Source organism: Liolophura sinensis, chromosome 11 (genome assembly GCF_032854445.1).
Source record: "Liolophura sinensis isolate JHLJ2023 chromosome 11, CUHK_Ljap_v2, whole genome shotgun sequence".
Taxonomy (NCBI): domain Eukaryota; kingdom Metazoa; phylum Mollusca; class Polyplacophora; order Chitonida; family Chitonidae; genus Liolophura; species Liolophura sinensis.
Genome location: NC_088305.1, coordinates 6,037,229 through 6,054,837, shown reverse-complemented (window position 1 = coordinate 6,054,837; position 17,609 = coordinate 6,037,229). Strand labels below are relative to the sequence as shown.

General features: G+C 40.8%; 1 protein-coding gene across 1 annotated transcript; it reads left to right on the top strand.

The window, feature by feature from the left end:
* Positions 1-1,572: 1,572 nt before the first annotated feature.
* LOC135477794 (ATP-dependent translocase ABCB1-like) lies at positions 1,573-16,746 on the top strand. Its single transcript, XM_064757998.1, is given in 11 exon segments — positions 1,573-1,600; positions 2,342-2,419; positions 3,390-3,451; positions 4,327-4,410; positions 5,274-5,434; positions 10,426-10,569; positions 11,580-11,735; positions 12,799-12,991; positions 13,486-13,692; positions 14,425-14,571; positions 16,564-16,746. Coding segments are annotated over 11 exon segments (1,443 nt in total).
* Positions 16,747-17,609: the final 863 nt, after the last annotated feature.

Sequence of the window (17,609 nt, the reverse complement as noted above, 5' to 3'; positions counted from 1 at the left end):
GGTAACTTGAGAGGGTGTGTGCTCGATGGGAAACCACCGGTAAAATTGAACACTCGATTGTCTATTCACAGTCATATACATATATGATAACTGTACATATCAGTAGACATCTGGAAGTCTTAGCTATTTGAATAGGTATGCTTGGGTTTAAGTCGTACGTTTTTAGTCATATGACGACTAGGAGTCATTAGGTGTGTTTACGTATACTGCGTCTTTTTGTGCCAGGACAAGTCCACGTTGCCAAAATGCTGCAATGAAGTGTCATGCCGACGACACCAGACATGGCACCCACTCTATCACACTATACCGACACCGGTTCAAACAGCTCTGTTTCCTTACTAGAGCCTCTCAGTGCTGAGGGTTAATGTACTATATAACAATGACGTTTAAAATAGCAGCACAAGTTTTTGCCGTCGGCAATATGTCCCTTTAAACGATAATTACCTGAAAGATGAGATCAGGTTCTTCATCTATTTGTTTATTTATTTCATTGGAGTTTTGCGCCGTAATCAAGAATATATCACTTATATGACGACGGCAAGCATTATGGTGGGTGGAAATTGTAGAAAAGAGAGACAAACTTTGCCATTTCATACAACAGCATGTCATGACGGAAATAACCGTTCCGAAGTTTCGTTGAGAGCCATGATTTTGCATGTTCGCTATATAAGCGGTCATCCATTCAGATAAGTGGCATCTTTGGTGGGTAATTTGAGATGAGTTTCGCACAAACAAGTGCTAGAGCGAAGACGCTGTTGTGACCAATCACATGATCCTCCGCGGTAGGATTGGGGGCTAAGGGTAAGTGATGCATGATATTGCTTCGAATGATTTATTTATCTGATTGGTGTTTTACACTGTTCTTAAGAGTATTTCACTGATACAACGGCGGCCAGCAGTATAGTAGGAGGAAGCCCGTTCTGAGCCAATGGGAAACCCTCGACAATAATCCACAGGTTGCTGACAGGCCGCCCTACTTCCGGCTTGAGAGGAAGCCAGCATGAGCTAAACTTGACCTCACGGCAACCGTATTTGTAAGAGGCTCCTGGGATAGTGCGCCACCACCTCGGCCACAGATGACTCTGCTTCGAGTGAGTGGGCAAGAGTACGTATTATTTGCAACCATATTCGGTCCGCTGTTACTAAATATAAGTGACTGACATTCGATATGGCTTACCATACGTGCAGTTTGATGTCATTTATATAGTTAGTTGTCCAGATCAAGCGAGGGCCCTTATGCAATTTTTTGAGTCATCTTTAAGTTCGAAATCTCTTACGATGTATGCTGTCAAACTACGCTGAGTGCCAGATCCCTTATCTCGTGTACAACCAATACTTCTCGTTTGCTTTGATTTGAGGATTTGATAGCTATTGGAGGATTAACAATATATTTAGACCTTCTAAATCTCATATTTTTGTGTTATTATTGTTACTTTAACAATGTCATGTTAAGGCAAAATTAATCATAGAAGTTACGTTTCTTTTGCTGTAATAGCCATTCACCTTCCAAGACGCAGAGGAACAAATAAGGCAGACCTATTTTCTTGGGGGAATTCTTGTCTGTATTGGAGCATGCATGTGGTTCTTCAAAACTACGCAGGTAGGAAAGGTTTTTGTATCTGCGTGACATAAATGTGTTTCAACAAGTAAGAAATAAAACCATTATTTTAAACCAATAAACCTTTAGCATGCTGTCAAGTACATACGATTAGTTGCTTTTTGTTGCCAGAAAAACGATAATTGGAAGGTTTTATGTCTATTTTTGCCCTTTATTAGATATAAACTTTTAATACATAGTCAAATGTTCAATGTTCAGTCACAACCGGTTAAATCCAGTTATTGTTCGGCGTGGTAGTGCGTCACGGGATTGGCTGAATCATTACTTCTTGTAGTCCGAGATTGCTCTAAGGTTCAGTTTGATAAAATTTTGCTCCGCCAGGGATAACCCCAAACCAGAGTCAGAGCGCACTTCATTTAAAAATCTGACGCAGTTACCTGCTCTTGTCAAACGCTTGTAATTCTGGGGTGCCTGGTGGCTGATTTGTCCGATTTTGGGACCTGGGCGCTGATTGGTCTGACGCTAGCGGTTCTGATTGGTGGAAGTTTCATTCCGCGGGTCGCAGCTCTGCTTACAAATCCACAAGACGTCTCGTTCAGTCCGTTCTCTCGTCACACGCATTTGGTCACTCATGACGCCTAACAAATACATTGAAAAGATATTTATCTCACACGTAGATCAGTTAACTAATCTAAGGCGGTAGTGGTGTATCTGAATTATATTTTTATAGAAATGTTGGAAGATCTTTTTTGAAAATGATAGAATACATTTTATCCCTTCCAGGATCTGTGTTTTGGATTGGCCGGAGCCAGGTTGACATCGCGCATGAGGATTCTGGTATTCAGGCCAATGCTGAGGCAGGTAACACAAAGGACTGGTGAGATATGTAGTGTCATCTTGTCCAAATTTAAAAAGAAATCAACAGAAAAGCAACAGATATTGAATGTCGCGGTTTGTATGTTTATAGGCGTGCTACTGCATTACCATTGTTGTCATATTACTACTGCATTACCATTGTTGCCATGTTACCACTGCATTACCATTGTTGTCATGTCACTACTGCATTACCATTGTTGTCATGTCACTACTCCATTACCATTGTTGCCATGTTACTACTGCATTACCATTGTTGCCATGTTACTACTGCATTACCATTGTTGTCATGTCACTACTGCATTACCATTGTTGCCTCGTTACCACTGCATTACCATTGTTGCCATGTTACTACTGCATTACCATTCCTCGCGGCCTCACTGTAGCCCTAATATTGTCTGCGACCTCACATAGGAATTTTCTCATCTGTTTTATCATTACAGGAAGTTACACTGGTCATTGCAGAAGTAGGATTATGTTCATCTTTCTTCTTTAGCTCATACTAAAATGTGATAAGAAATTAATGACTTTTGCACGATTTAAGCCCTTGCCATAGCGTCTGTGTAGTTACAACGGAGGATTGTGAACAGAATTCTTACAATATTTTATACATTTTCAATTCTTTGAAATATGAGGAAATTGCAAATTCTGTAAAAATGGTGTTTAAGATTGGTCTTGCAACAGTGTATACATAGGTATACCCATAGATACAAATTGTGCCCCTTTTGGCCGACCTATGCCTGTTCTCATATGAATCTGACTATACGCAGAATCCATGAATGAGTAATCTTCGCCAGACCCGAACTGTCTGATTCACTAAACGGTATATCGATGGTCTGCTGGTTTAAACAGTCCATGCATAGCAAAGGCTGTGACAGATATTTACCCACCTTCGCTGGGTTTAAACGAAACCACAGACTGTCCAGGTTCAACAATTTATGTGGACCTATATTTGTAGACCAAAACGATTTCCTCTTTCGCAGGCTTTACGAGAAGAGGGATAGTTTCAATTTTGACAATGTAAATTATCCTTACTTGGACAGCAATATACCGAAGGGTCCTGGACATGCCGTGTACATATCTCGCTTGTAGCATTTGTTAGATCCTGCGTGTTGTGGGACGATTTCAATCAACGTCACAAGTTGTTACTGCAAACACTTGTGTGTCAAGTTAATACCATCAAACGCCTTCACTCCAAGTTTCTTAAGTTTACAAAGAGAATAATTCTCTTGTAAGTTGATATGGACAAAGCGTTTAGAAGCTTTGGGGCTTTGCTTCATAATTGTGTCCGAGTCCGCTTAACCGGGAACTGGAGGCTGTATAGTTATCGTGTTGAATAAGATCGTCATGTTGGATATATGAACATGTTGCAATCAAGGCGCAGCTGAGATACATATTTTGTTATCGACAACTGATATTCTACGAATGGTATAGGAATGTCGGACTTGACGCTTATATTCTAGCATGGTAGACGATTTAAATACTGATTTCACTCAGTCGCCCTGGAACACACCTTGCGTCTTCCAAACATCATTGAAAACTGTTGTCTTCTTCTCTTTGCATGATTCTGTCCTATTTTCGTACGTTATATACTTTCTTAGTTTTTTGGAGGTTTGTGTTAAACGTCGTTTTGTGAAATGGCCTTGCGATTGTTGACCTGGAACGCCCTTATTGGTTGACGGCTGGTATATGAGTGTCTGTTTCGACGCCTAGATCTAAATTCTTCTGGCAATTCGCTGGGTTCTGTGTCGTACATGCTCTTGCCACGTTGCGGCTGAAATACTGACAATAGACTTTAATAATCCATTCGTTTATTCAGAACTCTCTATGTACTTTTTAAGGAAAAACTTCATTTGTAACAAAGCATATCGTTTAAACCGTCGTTTTATTCTCAGGATATAGCGTGGTTTGACGAACCTCAAAACCACGTGGGCTCACTAACAGCTGTCCTGGAGGGCGACATTGAGTCCGTGGAAAAGGTAAAAATTTCCATGTGCAAATTCTTACGCCTTCAGGATTGGCTTTTATAAACTGACAGTCTTCGTTTATACTAAGCAGATGATATAAAATACATTCGTGTACTTGTAGGTCATTTAACTGTCAATAAATTTCGTGGTGATCTTGCAGCCAAAAGTCAAATCGTAAACATCACAACGAGTTGTGGTCTGGCGCTTGAGGTTCAAACCCCGCCTTGGACAGCGAATTTGTAGATGCTCCATTCGTCACTGCTTGTGATGCCGGGGTGACATTAAGCGGTAATCTTCGTTGAAGACCACTATGGTGTACATATCTGTACGTCACATCTGAGAGTGAGTGAGTGATTGAGGTTTAACGTCATGCTCAACAATTTTTCAGTCATATGACGACGAAGGAATCCTTAGGGTGTATGTAATGTACCTCCTTCTTGCAGGGCGGATTTCCACCCCTCTTTTATCTAGTGCTGCTTTACTGAGACGATTAACCGAAGGCAAATAAGCCCGCTCGCCCGAGCCATTATACTGATACGGGTCAATCAGTCGTTGCACTATCCCTTCCACGCTGAGCGCCAAGCGAGAAAGCCACAACTTTAAACCTTTAAAGTCTTAGGTGTGACTCGATCAAGGATTGATCCTGGATCTACCGCTGCCGAAGCGGACGCTCTACCAACTCTGCTATCCGGGCCGGTCACATGTGAGAAAGTTCCTCTCTAATTTGCAAAAGGTTGGTGGTTTACGCCAAACACTTTGCTTTCCTCTACCCATAAATTTAACAGCCATCATATAAGTGAAAAATTCGCTATATGTCCGGTGCTGTATGCAAGGATCAAAAAATGAATGTGACTTGCAACCCCTATATGTTTTAGGCAACAGGGCCTCAGATATGCACCCTCCTGGAGTCATTTTCGCGCATCGTTGGTGCCGTTGTCATTGCGCTTTTTTTCGGCTGGAAGCTGGCCTTTGTTGTGGTTTGTTTCTTTCCCATTATGATCATTTCGGCTACGGTGAAGGGCCGAATGTTGAGACGGTACGCACAAGGCGACAGATCCCCGAAGATGGATGGCTCAAAGGTAAATGACAAGAAGGGTCAAAGCCTCAAATACCCCAAATGACCATAAATTTCGCCCATGGCTAACTATTTTTCCCGATTTTGAGAGTTCTGTGGATTTTAAAAAGGTGTTTTGAGGTTTGTTTGGAACATGGGATGATATTCTGCTGGAAAATTATAAGCGTCAGAACCAGCAATAATATCTTGTGACATTTATTTGCCTCTGAATGCACTTTTGTACGCGAAAGTTTAGGCCATTTAGGACATACTGAAGTAAGTCTACCCATTCATCCTTTCACGGTTGATTTATGCACCAAACACATGGAATTATTCTACTGAAACACAAAAATAGATGTTTTGGTGCGACGTAACCTTGCCCGGCATTAGCAAAACCAGACTTTTGCCCTCAATTCTTGTAGTAAGGATAATCTGTGCCACAATCGAAACTGACCAGCTTCGACGCTTTCAAAATACTTATTATTTACTAGACACTTACTCGTATTACATGTAATTGTTCTTCAAACTATACTACTATTATTGTTCAAATTTAGAGAACCTCTCTAATTATGTCTGATGTCCGTCTATTTGTGGATGTGTATATATTTTCCTGATTTCCGTCTGTTTGTGAGTGTGTATATATATTTTCCTGATTTCCGTCTATTTGTGGATGTGTATATATATTTTCCTGATTTCCCTTTATGTGTTGGTGTGTATATATATTTTTCTGATTTCCGTCTATGTGTCGGTGCGTACATATGTTTTCCTGATTTCCGTATATTTGTGGATGTGTATATAGGCTATATATTCCTGATTTCCGTTTATGTGTCGGTGTGTATATATATTTTCCTGATTTCCGTTCATGTGTCGATGTGTATATATATTTTCCTGATTTGCGTCTATGTGTCGGTGTGTATATATATTTTCCTGATTGCCGCCTATGTGTCGGAGTGTATATATATTTTCCTGATTTCCTTCTATTTGTGGATGTGTATATATATTTTCCTGATTTCTGTCTATTTGTGGATGTGTATATATATTTTCCTGATTTCCTTTCATGTGTCGATGTGTATATATATTTTCCTGATTTCCTTCTATTTGTCGATGTGTATATATATTTTCCTGACTTCCGTCTATTTGTGGATGTGTATATATATATATTTTCCTGATTTCCGTCTATTTGTCGGTGTGTATATATTCACCTCTTTATGTGTAGATTGCCTTTGAGATCATACACAACATTCGCACAGTCGCTTCGCTTGGAAATGAAACACATTTTTGAAGAAATACAAGGACGTGTTTATCCCAGCTTACCGGTAAGACAAGTCAGTGTTTCATATGCTTTAAACTCTGGACACATCTTTAGCCAGAAAGAAGAAAGGCTATCTCTACATCTATCTTATCGGTGTGTAACGCGTCCTACATGTATCTCATCGGCGTATGACACGTCCTACATGTAGCTCATCGGCGTATGACACGCCCTACATGTATCTCATCGGCGTCTGACACGTACTACATGTATCTCATCGGCGTGTAGCACGTCTTACATGTATCTCATCGGCGTGTAGCACGTCCTACATGTATCTCGTTGGCGTGTAACACGTACTACATGTATCTCATCAGCGTGTAACACGTCCTACATGTATCTCATCGGTGTATGACACGTCCTACATGTATCTCATCGGCGTATAACACGTACTACATGTATCCCATCGGCGTGTAGCACGTCCTACATGTATCTCATCGGCGTATGACACGCCCTACATGTATCTCATCGGCGTATGACACGTCCTACATGTATCTCATCAGCGTGTAACACGTCCTACATGTATCTCATCAGCGTGTACCACGTCCTACATGTATCTCATCGGCATATGGCACGTCCTACATGTATCTTATCGGCGTGTAACACGTCCTACATGTATCCCATAAGCCTACGTGTATCTGATGCGCATGTCACACCCTCTACGCCTTGCTGATATCCATCTGACGTATCTGTTGTGCGTGTAGCAAATCCTACATGTATCTGATGTGGATGTCACACACCCTAGTACGTGTATCTGATGTGCTTGTCACAAACCCTACATGTATCTGATGTGAATGTTGCAAATCCTACATGTATCTGATGTGAATGTTGCAATTCCTACATTTATTTGATGTGAATGTTGCAAATCCTACATGTATCTGATGTGAATGTTGCAATTCCTACATTTATCTGATGTGCATGCCGCACACTCAACATGTATCTGACGTGCATATCGCAGATCCTACATGTATTTGACGTGCATGTTGCAAATTCAACAACCGCACGCACTACTTGTATCTGATGTGGATGCCGCACGCCCGACGTGTGTATGATGTGGATATCGCCTGCCCTACGTGTTTCTGATGTGCACGGCACACGGTGATGTCTGATGTGGATGTCGCACGCCCTACGTGTATCTGATGTGTATGATACACGGTGATGTCCGATGTGGGTGCCGCACGCCCTGCATCTATCTGATGTGTCCATGACGTTTATCTGATGCGTATGGCACACGGTGTGTCTGATGTATATGCCGGCGCCAAGGTATATCTGATGTGAATGTCACGCGGTGATGTCTGGTGTAGATGCCGCACGCCCTATTTGTATCTGATGTGTATGGTACATGGTTATGTCTGGTGTGGATGCCGCACGTCCTATTTGTATCTGATGTGAATGTCACACAGTGATGTCTGGTGTGGATGCCGCACGTCCTATTTGTATCTGATGTGAATGTCACGCGGTGATGTCTGGTGTGGATGCCGCACGCCCTATGTGTATCTGACGTGTATGGTACATGGTGGTGTCTGGTGTGAATGCCGCACGTCCTATTTGTATCTGATGTGTATGGTACATGGTGATGTCTGGTGTGGATGCCGCACGCCCTATTTGTATCTGATGTGTATGGTACATGGTGATGTCTGGTGTGGATGCCGCACGTCCTATGTGTATCTGATGTGTATGGTACATGGTGATGTCTGGTGTGGATGCCGCACGCCCTATGTGTATCTGATGTGTATGGTACATGGTGATGTCTGGTGTGGATGCCGCACGCCCTATGTGTATTTGATGTGTATGGTACATGGTAATGTCTGGTTTGAATGTCTCACGCCCTATGTGTATCTGATGTGTATGGTACATGGTGATGTCTGGTGTGGATGCCGCACGTCTTATTTGTATCTGATGTGTATGGTACATGGTGATGTCTGGTGTGAATGCCGCACGCCCTATGTGTATTTGATGTGTATGGTACATGGTGATGTCTGGTGTGGATGCCGCACGCCCTATGTGTATCTGATGTGTATGGTACATGGTGGTGTCTGGTGTGGATGCCGCACGCCCTATTTTTATCTGATGTGTATGGTACATGGTGATGTCTGGTGTGGATGCCGCACGTCCTATGTTTATCTGATGTGTATGGTACATGGTGATGTCTGGTGTGGATGCCTCACGCCCTATGTGTATCTGATGTGTATGGTACATGGTGATGTCTGGTGTGAATGCCTCACGCCCTTTGTGTCTAATGTGTTTGGTACATGGTGATGTCTGGTGTGGATGCCGCACGCCCTATGTGTATCTGATGTGTATGGTACATGGTGATGTCTGTTGTGAATGCCGCACGCCCTATTTGTATCTGATGTGTATGGTACATGGTGATGTCTGGTGTGGATGCCGCACGCCCTATTTGTGTCTGATGTGTATGGTACATGGTGATGTCTGGTGTGAATGCCTCACGCCCTATTTGTGTCTGATGTGTATGGTAGATGGTGGTGTCTGGTGTGAATGCCTCATGCCCTATTTGTGTCTGATGTGTTTGGTACATGGTGGTGTCTGGTGTGGATGCCGCACGTCCTATTTGTATCTGATGTGTATGGTACATGGTGATGTCTGGTGTGGATGCCGCACGCCCTATTTTTATCTGATGTGTATGGTACATGGTGATGTCTGGTGTGGATGCCGCACGCCCTATTTGTGTCTGATGTGTATGGTACATGGTGATGTCTGGTGTGAATGCCTCACGCCCTATTTGTGTCTGATGTGTATGGTACATGGTGGTGTCTGGTGTGAATGCCTCATGCCCTATTTGTGTCTGATGTGTTTGGTACATGGTGGTGTCTGGTGTGGATGCCGCACGTCCTATTTGTATCTGATGTGTATGGTACATGGTGATGTCTGGTGTGGATGCCGCACGCCCTATTTTTATCTGATGTGTATGGTACATGGTGATGTCTGGTGTGGATGCCGCACGTCCTATGTGTATCTGATGTGTATGGTACATGGTGATGTCTGGTGTGGATGCCGCACGCCCTATGTGTATCTGATGTGTATGGTACATGGTGGTGTCTGGTGTGAATGCCTCACGCCCTTTGTGTCTAATGTGTTTGGTACATGGTGATGTCTGGTGTGGATGCCGCACGCCCTATGTGTATCTGATGTGTATGGTACATGGTGATGTCTGGTGTGAATGCCGCACGCCCTATTTGTGCCTGATGTGTATGGTACATGGTGATGTCTGGTGTGGATGCCGCACGTCCTATTTGTGTCTGATGTGTATGGTACATGGTGATGTCTGGTGTGAATGCCTCACGCCCTATTTGTGTCTGATGTGTATGGTACATGGTGGTGTCTGGTGTGAATGCCTCACGCCCTATTTGTGTCTGATGTGTATGGTACATGGTGGTGTCTGGTGTGAATGCCTCACGCCCTATTTGTGTCTGATGTGTTTGGTACATGGTGGTGTCTGGTGTGAATGCCTCACGCCCTATGTGTATCTGATGTACATGCCTTACGTAGTACACCTTTCTTATGTGTATGACGCACGCCCGACACAAATAATTACTCCTTATAACGCTTGTAAAGGTATTGTTAATGCACCAAGATACAACTGATGTTGAGATTTCGTGGCTTTTATGTCCGGTATATTTAACATATGGGTTTATTCTGTTGCTAGGAAATCCCTAAAAACGGCACAGGTGTACGCTCTCTCCTATGGTTTTACTCAAGGGGCTGTGGAATACTTAGCATATGCGACGGCATTTGGCTACGGAGCTTATCTGGTTGAAAGAGATGAAATGGGACTCTTCAACGTTTTCAGGTATCTGATGGGTGAAGTATAGAGCGTTTACCTTAGGGTCGGTACACAAAGTAGTTTACGACGCGACGTCTCAACTGATAGTACGGAGATAGGCCTAAACGACCACAGCCATTTTGTTCTGACATGCTTGAAAACTCTTTTGATCCTCTTTTAATGTGGACTTCTTAAGGGGCCATGAGATGAGCCACGTTAGAGACTCCAAACCGGAAACCCGGTGTGGCGTCACTCGTACCCCGTGCTCATATGGTTAAAACGCAAAGACAGGGTTTGTTTGTCCTCGGCGTAAAAAGCTGCCCTTTGGGGTTATAGAATAAATGGGATCTGATTGGTGAAATTTATAACATGGCGGCACTTGCGATTTTCTCAATGTGCGTGATTTTGCTTTCTTTGAACTGCCATATCTGTGGTATGCAACATAAAAAAATAATAATAATAAAAAAGGTATGCTGTTTAAACATAAATGCTTTATCGACCCCTACCTTACCTAATGTCTGTGGTGTATATATGTGGTTGCAATCTGTGATTGTATCGGTATATGCTACGTGTATTCAAGATAAGAAAAAGTAGGTTACTCCATATAAATGAGGCGCAGCTAGGAATGTCTAACATCTTTTATTAGACAAACATATTATCAACTGAAAAAAGATATGTGGACAAGTTGTTGTTGGGATTCAAACATTGAAAATATAGGGAAATTGAGATGTTTAAATGTAGATTTCGAAATGCATCCCAAATGGGTTCCCATGCGTTTCATAAAAAGCGCCTGCGCTGTGTTTTTGTTGTGTGACGATTTTCGTAAGTCCAAGGAGTATTTATTTTCATTCACTTTTCATGCAATCGAATTTTCTGGAAATATGAAAATAAAAACCACGAACTAGGATATCCCCTACATGTTCGAAAGGTACAGTGAAAAAAATGTGAATAATACAAACTTGTTTATTTATTCAAAATGGGGACCATATTTTTTCCACTGGGTTCATTGAAAAGTTTTGCAACATTTTGCATTGCAGGGTGTTTGCGGCTATAGTTTTCACAGCTGCTGCTGTGGGAAGGGCCGATGCTGTTACTATTGACCTGTCCAAAGCCGAGCTGGCAGCAGGAAAAATATTCACTTTTCTAGACAGAATTCCATCCATTGATGTTGACAAGAAATCAGGAAAATATCCGTGAGTAAATAAAATATGTTTTGGTCACTGCGAAGAATATGTACATCCAAAACGTATCAAAACAACAGATGTTTTGTCACAAGTTTCGACGCATTTAAATAAAGCAATCAACGCTCAAGAACAAGAATTTCATGGTTTATAGTTAACACGTTAGATCGACGAAAACGCAATGCGTCGTCACCCATGTGCATTTCTAAAATACATGTAGCACGGTAATTTAGGTGAACCAACCAAAAAAAATCACAATTTCTTTCGGCAATGTTACGTTATTTTTATGACACCATAATATACAGTCGAGATCTCGCGCCTTTCTACGAGGCTACGTTAACGGAACAAGAACGTGCTCTGCAGATCTGACGCAAGTCTGTTTTAAAGGGCGAAAAAGCCCATTCTATTATTATGAGACGTTAATCAAATAGACTGAATTAATCCATTATTGTGTGATTTCTCCCAAAAGAGACGTTTAAATACCCATTACCTTGTCATAGTTACGCAAGATGGGAAACAGTCTTTTGGTCTGTATATATAATAAGGTTTATGGCGTCCAATATTTACGGGGCAAAATACAAGTTGTATTGGTTTGGCTGCACCAAATTGGCCTTTGGCCAATAAAACATTACGTCAGAAGGTATGTGAGATATTTCGCCAAGGGCAGTGGTTTACTCGAGGTCTACCGGTTTCCTTCATCCAAAAAACTGACCTCCAACCGATCATACACGAAAAAGTCTTTACTAGGTCGTTTAAAACAAATCAAATAAATAAACAAATAAGTAAGGAAATAAATTAAAAAAAATATTTTGCTTTTTAAGGGGAGCAAATTCTTCTAAAATACATATAAGGTATCAAATAAGATTTGTAAGGCATTTGCATGTTTCGTATAACTGCGTCTAGGATGAAGTAAGTTAGGTGATCCATGAATATTTCACTCGTATTCCTGCCAGTATAAGACAAACTAACCTGAGATATGAAATACTTAAATACCCATCCTACATTCCTGTATGTAGGATGAAATAAGATGTGTATATACAAATACTTGTCTCGTGTTCCGACGAGTATAGGAGAGCTTCTCCGGAAGGGTTAAATTGAGTCATGTGACATTCCGATACCCTGCTTGACCGGATGCTGCCGTCCTCAACAACTTGGACCTGGAGGTTGCACCCGGAGAAACGCTTGCCCTTGTCGGCTCCAGTGGGTGCGGAAAAACGACTATCTTACAACTCCTTGAGAGATTTTATGACCCAATTATGGGAGATGTGGTAAGTGTACTTCATGCAAGATGACATGCATTTCTTCAACTGGGTATTTGCAAATTCAGTCAGAATAAGAAGGCAACAAATAATGTGAACATTGTTATTTCGGACGAGGGGTGAAAACAGCCCTACAGAGAAATAGCCTCAGTGTTTGGTATGTTTATAAATCAACTTTTAATCTGGACGTTTAACGTTTCACTGAGATATCCCATATTTAGAGAAACCGGGGATACGACGTCGCGTCACCATTAGTTTGCGGTCGTCAGTCTATGAGAAAACTAGAATGGCAAAGCACGTTCGCTTGACGTGACATCGGAAACATGCATTCTCGAGTTATAGATTGAAACAACTCGCATCCGATTGGGTAGATTCGGTCATGTGACCATTAAATTTCAGGGTTTTTTTTGTTCGTAATTATCCCAACAAACATTTTTGCCTTACTTGTCAATAGGTAGATTTATTGTTGATAGCATCTATAGATAAGTTTTACTTTTTGCCAGGTTTATGACAATTACAAAAGCACATACCTGAACCTCAACTGGCTTCGATCTCAGATCGCCATCGTATCGCAGGAGCCCGTGCTCTTTAACCACAGTATAGCGGAAAACATCGCCTATGGAGATACCAGTCGTGACGTCAGTCTAAGTGAGATCATCGAGTCAGCGCGAGCTGCCAACATTCACTCGTTTGTAAGGACGCTGCCGTTGGTAAGAGAGCTTTATCGTATGCATATAGCTGGGCATCTTATGTTTTCCTCTTATGATTTGACTACATGTATATGTATGTGGCTTAGATTGAGGCTGTTGTTAGAGTTTAACTACAACGTTTTGATGTGTCTCATTATTCAAAGACACTATAAAGTGGAGAAAACACGCATTTTTGATAAACTTTATAGATATCCTGAAAGAAAGCACAGAGAATTTATGAAATGAATATTTTTTTTTATATAACAGTGACATTTAAAAAGAATTCTGATTGACCCCTTAAAGGAGAAACTACGATTTTATCCGCTGCACATATTAGGCCGTCTGGTTTCGGAAACTACACGTACAGTCTCTGCAGAGCTCTTGAGTTATCATCTAGTTTGTTCCTCTGAGTGTCAACCAGGGAGCAGATGGCGGTCTACTGCTTGCCTTTCAGTCGTTAACACACACAAGGTAGGGGTTCAAATCCGGCTTGCTCTCACTTCGTTGGGCTTTGGTGAGAATCAGCAGACGACGACGCTCGTATGGATGTTTACTGGAGACCTCTGATCCTTCACCAACATGGAGTGCATATCTCGACGTCACAAGAGAGGGAAATCCTTTGGTGCATTATCAGCCTTGGGGATTCCGAGGTTATCTTCCTGGGGCATTATCGTAGACCCTATAGGTAAAAAACAAAATGTTTTGTCAGATTTCACATTTTTTGACCCGTGCGAATGCGTTTTTCACATCCAGGGATACGACACGCCAGTAGGTGAGAAAGGGAGACAACTCAGTGGCCGACAAAAACAGCGAGTGGCCATTGCACGTGCGTTAATCAGAAATACTAAGATCCTTCTCTTAGATGAGGCAACTTCTGCTTTGGACTCCGAAGACGAAAAGGTAATATCTAGGAAAATCATTTTTCTTCAGTTTTCCTTAATCTAATGTTCAGTATATCGCAATGGAACTTCTAAAAACAATATGGTGTATCGCATTGGAATTTTCTCCGAAAGCAGAAACTATAGGTCACCTAGGTATAATCCGCATATAGTTTCTTCATTTAGCTTGGCCTAATTTACCCAAATATTAACAATGTTTGATATTCATGAAATGATTAATGCAATATTTAACATGCTGATTCTAATATTTCAAACCTATAATCACACTATCTTGCTCTTCATTTCCGGAGTGTATGTTACAGGACCTATAATATGTATTCAAATGTTACTTGGACTTTTTTCCTGGCTTTTATCTAATGTTTGGCTGCAATATATAATGTTTTACTTCTTTGTATTTTTAATTTCTAAATGTATATAGGTCATTCAATAATAATAATAATTTTTATGCAATAGAAGAAAAAGCATATAGATATAACAGGAATAGCTCACCACTTCATAGAAGTAATATTGATAATGTCCTCAGATCTGGCTGAAATACTGGTAATGTGGTGTTAAATCGTTTGTTCTAGTGTGTCATAAACCACAATCATTCGTTTCAGTGTGGAATAAACAACAATCATTTGCTCTAATGTGGCGTAAAACCACAATCATTCGTTCTAACGTGGCATATACCACAATCGTTAGTTCTAATGTGGCATATACCACAATCGTTCGTTCTAATGTGGAATAAACCACAGTCATTCGTTTCAATGTGGAATAAACCAGTCATTCGCTTCAATGTGGAATAAACCACAGTCATTCGTTTCAATGTGGAATAAACCAGTCATTCGTTTCAATGTGGAATAAACCACAGTCATTCGTTTCAGTGTGGAATAAACCACAGTCATTCGTTTCAGTGTGGAATAAACCACAGTCATTCGTTTCAATGTGGAATAAACCACAGTCATTCGTTTCAGTGTGGAATAAACCACAGTCATTCGTTTCAGTGTGGAGTAAACCACAGTCATTCGTTTCAGTGTGGAATAAACCACAGTCATTCGTTTCAATGTGGAATAAACCACAGTCATTCGTTTCAATGTAGAATAAACCACAGTCATTTGCTCTAATGTGGCATAAACCACAACCGTTCGTTCTAACGTGGTATATACCACAATCGTTCGTTCTAATATGGAATGAACCACAATCATTCGTTCCAATGTGGCATAAACGAGAATATTTCATGTTAATGCGGCATATACCAGAATCACTCATATTAATGTGACATAGACGGCAATTATTCATTCATGTTTTAGGCGGAATCTGGAGATTTGGTTCATCGCTGTGTCTCTCCATCGGTCCATCGTAATTAATATCGTAATCGTAATTGCATGTGTAAATAAAAAAGTTTTTACCTTTTTTCTAACCCAGAAATGATACAAAAGTAATAATTTTCTACGGCGGTTGTTTGGAGAATAGTTTTTTTTTTACATTAGTTTGAGCGCCCGGAAATACATTAAAACATACTAGAGTGAACAAATGGGATTTCATCAGAGATAAACTTTACAATTACGGCAAACATAAAACTGGCATCCTTACTTCTAAGGTCTAGGTTATGGCGCAAATCTTTAAAAATTTGTCTACCCAGTTGATGTAAAATTGGATAACTTATTTAAGTACATGCCCTGTGTCTTACATATGACTTTAAGGTATTATTGCTTTACGTTATATTAATTGTTAATTTAAATTAATGCTGACAGTCGTCGTATAAGTGAAATATTGTTGAGTACGGCGTAAAACATCAATCACATAAATAAACAGATAAATAAATAAATAAATTTTATTTAATTGATTTGTGTTTTACGCCGTACTTAAGAATATTTCACTTATATGACGGAGGTCAGCATTATGGTGGGAGAAAACTGGGCAGAGCCCGGGAGAAACCCACGACCATCCGAACTTTGCTGGCAGACCTTCCCACAAATAAATAAATAAATAAATGTTCTCATTTCCCTAGATGGTGCAGGAAGCCCTGGACAGAGCCCGTGAAGGCCGCACGTGTATTATAATTGCCCATCGATTATCAACTGTCCTCAACGCCAACCGGATTGCCGTGATTCAAAATGGCCGAATAGTAGAGCAGGGATCACACCAACAACTGATCTCCAAACAGGGGCAATATTACAACTTGTATATATAACATCAACATAAACTCAAACAGGTCAGTTGAGTGATTTTGAAGGTTATATGAGTAGAAGCAATGATTGGGGCATAGATCTTGATGGATAGTTTAAATAAAGTGATTATATTTAAGTATTTTAAGTTTATGATGGCCGTATTAAATACACTGTTATAGTAGTGGAGTTTAATCTTTATTGATTTATTTATTTATTTGATTGGTGTTTTACGCCGTACTTTTACGAATATTTCACTTATACGACGGCGGCCAGCATTATGGTGGGAGGAAACCGGGCAGAGCTCGGGGGAAACCCACGACCATCCGCAGGTTGCTGGAAGACGTTCCCACTTACGGCCGTAATCTTTATTGATACCGTTCTGTTTATTTATTTATTTATTTTTTTATCGATTGGTGTTTTACGCCGTACTCAAGAATATTTCACTTAGACGACGATTATAGTGAGCGGAAACCGGGCAGAGCCCGGAGGGGCCCCCTGGATCATTACGCTGCGCCAGTGCGCTAACTACTTGAGCCATGGAGGCCCCGCTCATTTTAACCATAAATAGTACAGTCCGAATCTGATATTTTTTGAAAAGCAATAATTTTAATTAATCTGGATAAATAGAGAAAATTTGATTTTGTCAGCTAATATGTTTTTTTTTTACCAAAAAATCTCCAGTATATCTTCCTGTTAATTTGATAGAGGCTATACGCTTTGCTGAACATTATCCCAACAATATTTATATACATTACCGTGCTGAAACTTATGGGTGGAAGAAAACAGGAAACCTTGGGCGTCGAGATCTCTGATGGTATGAATTAAAATGAAAAAATGGTATACTATGTTACATATGTACAAATACTATGTATACTTTGTATATAAA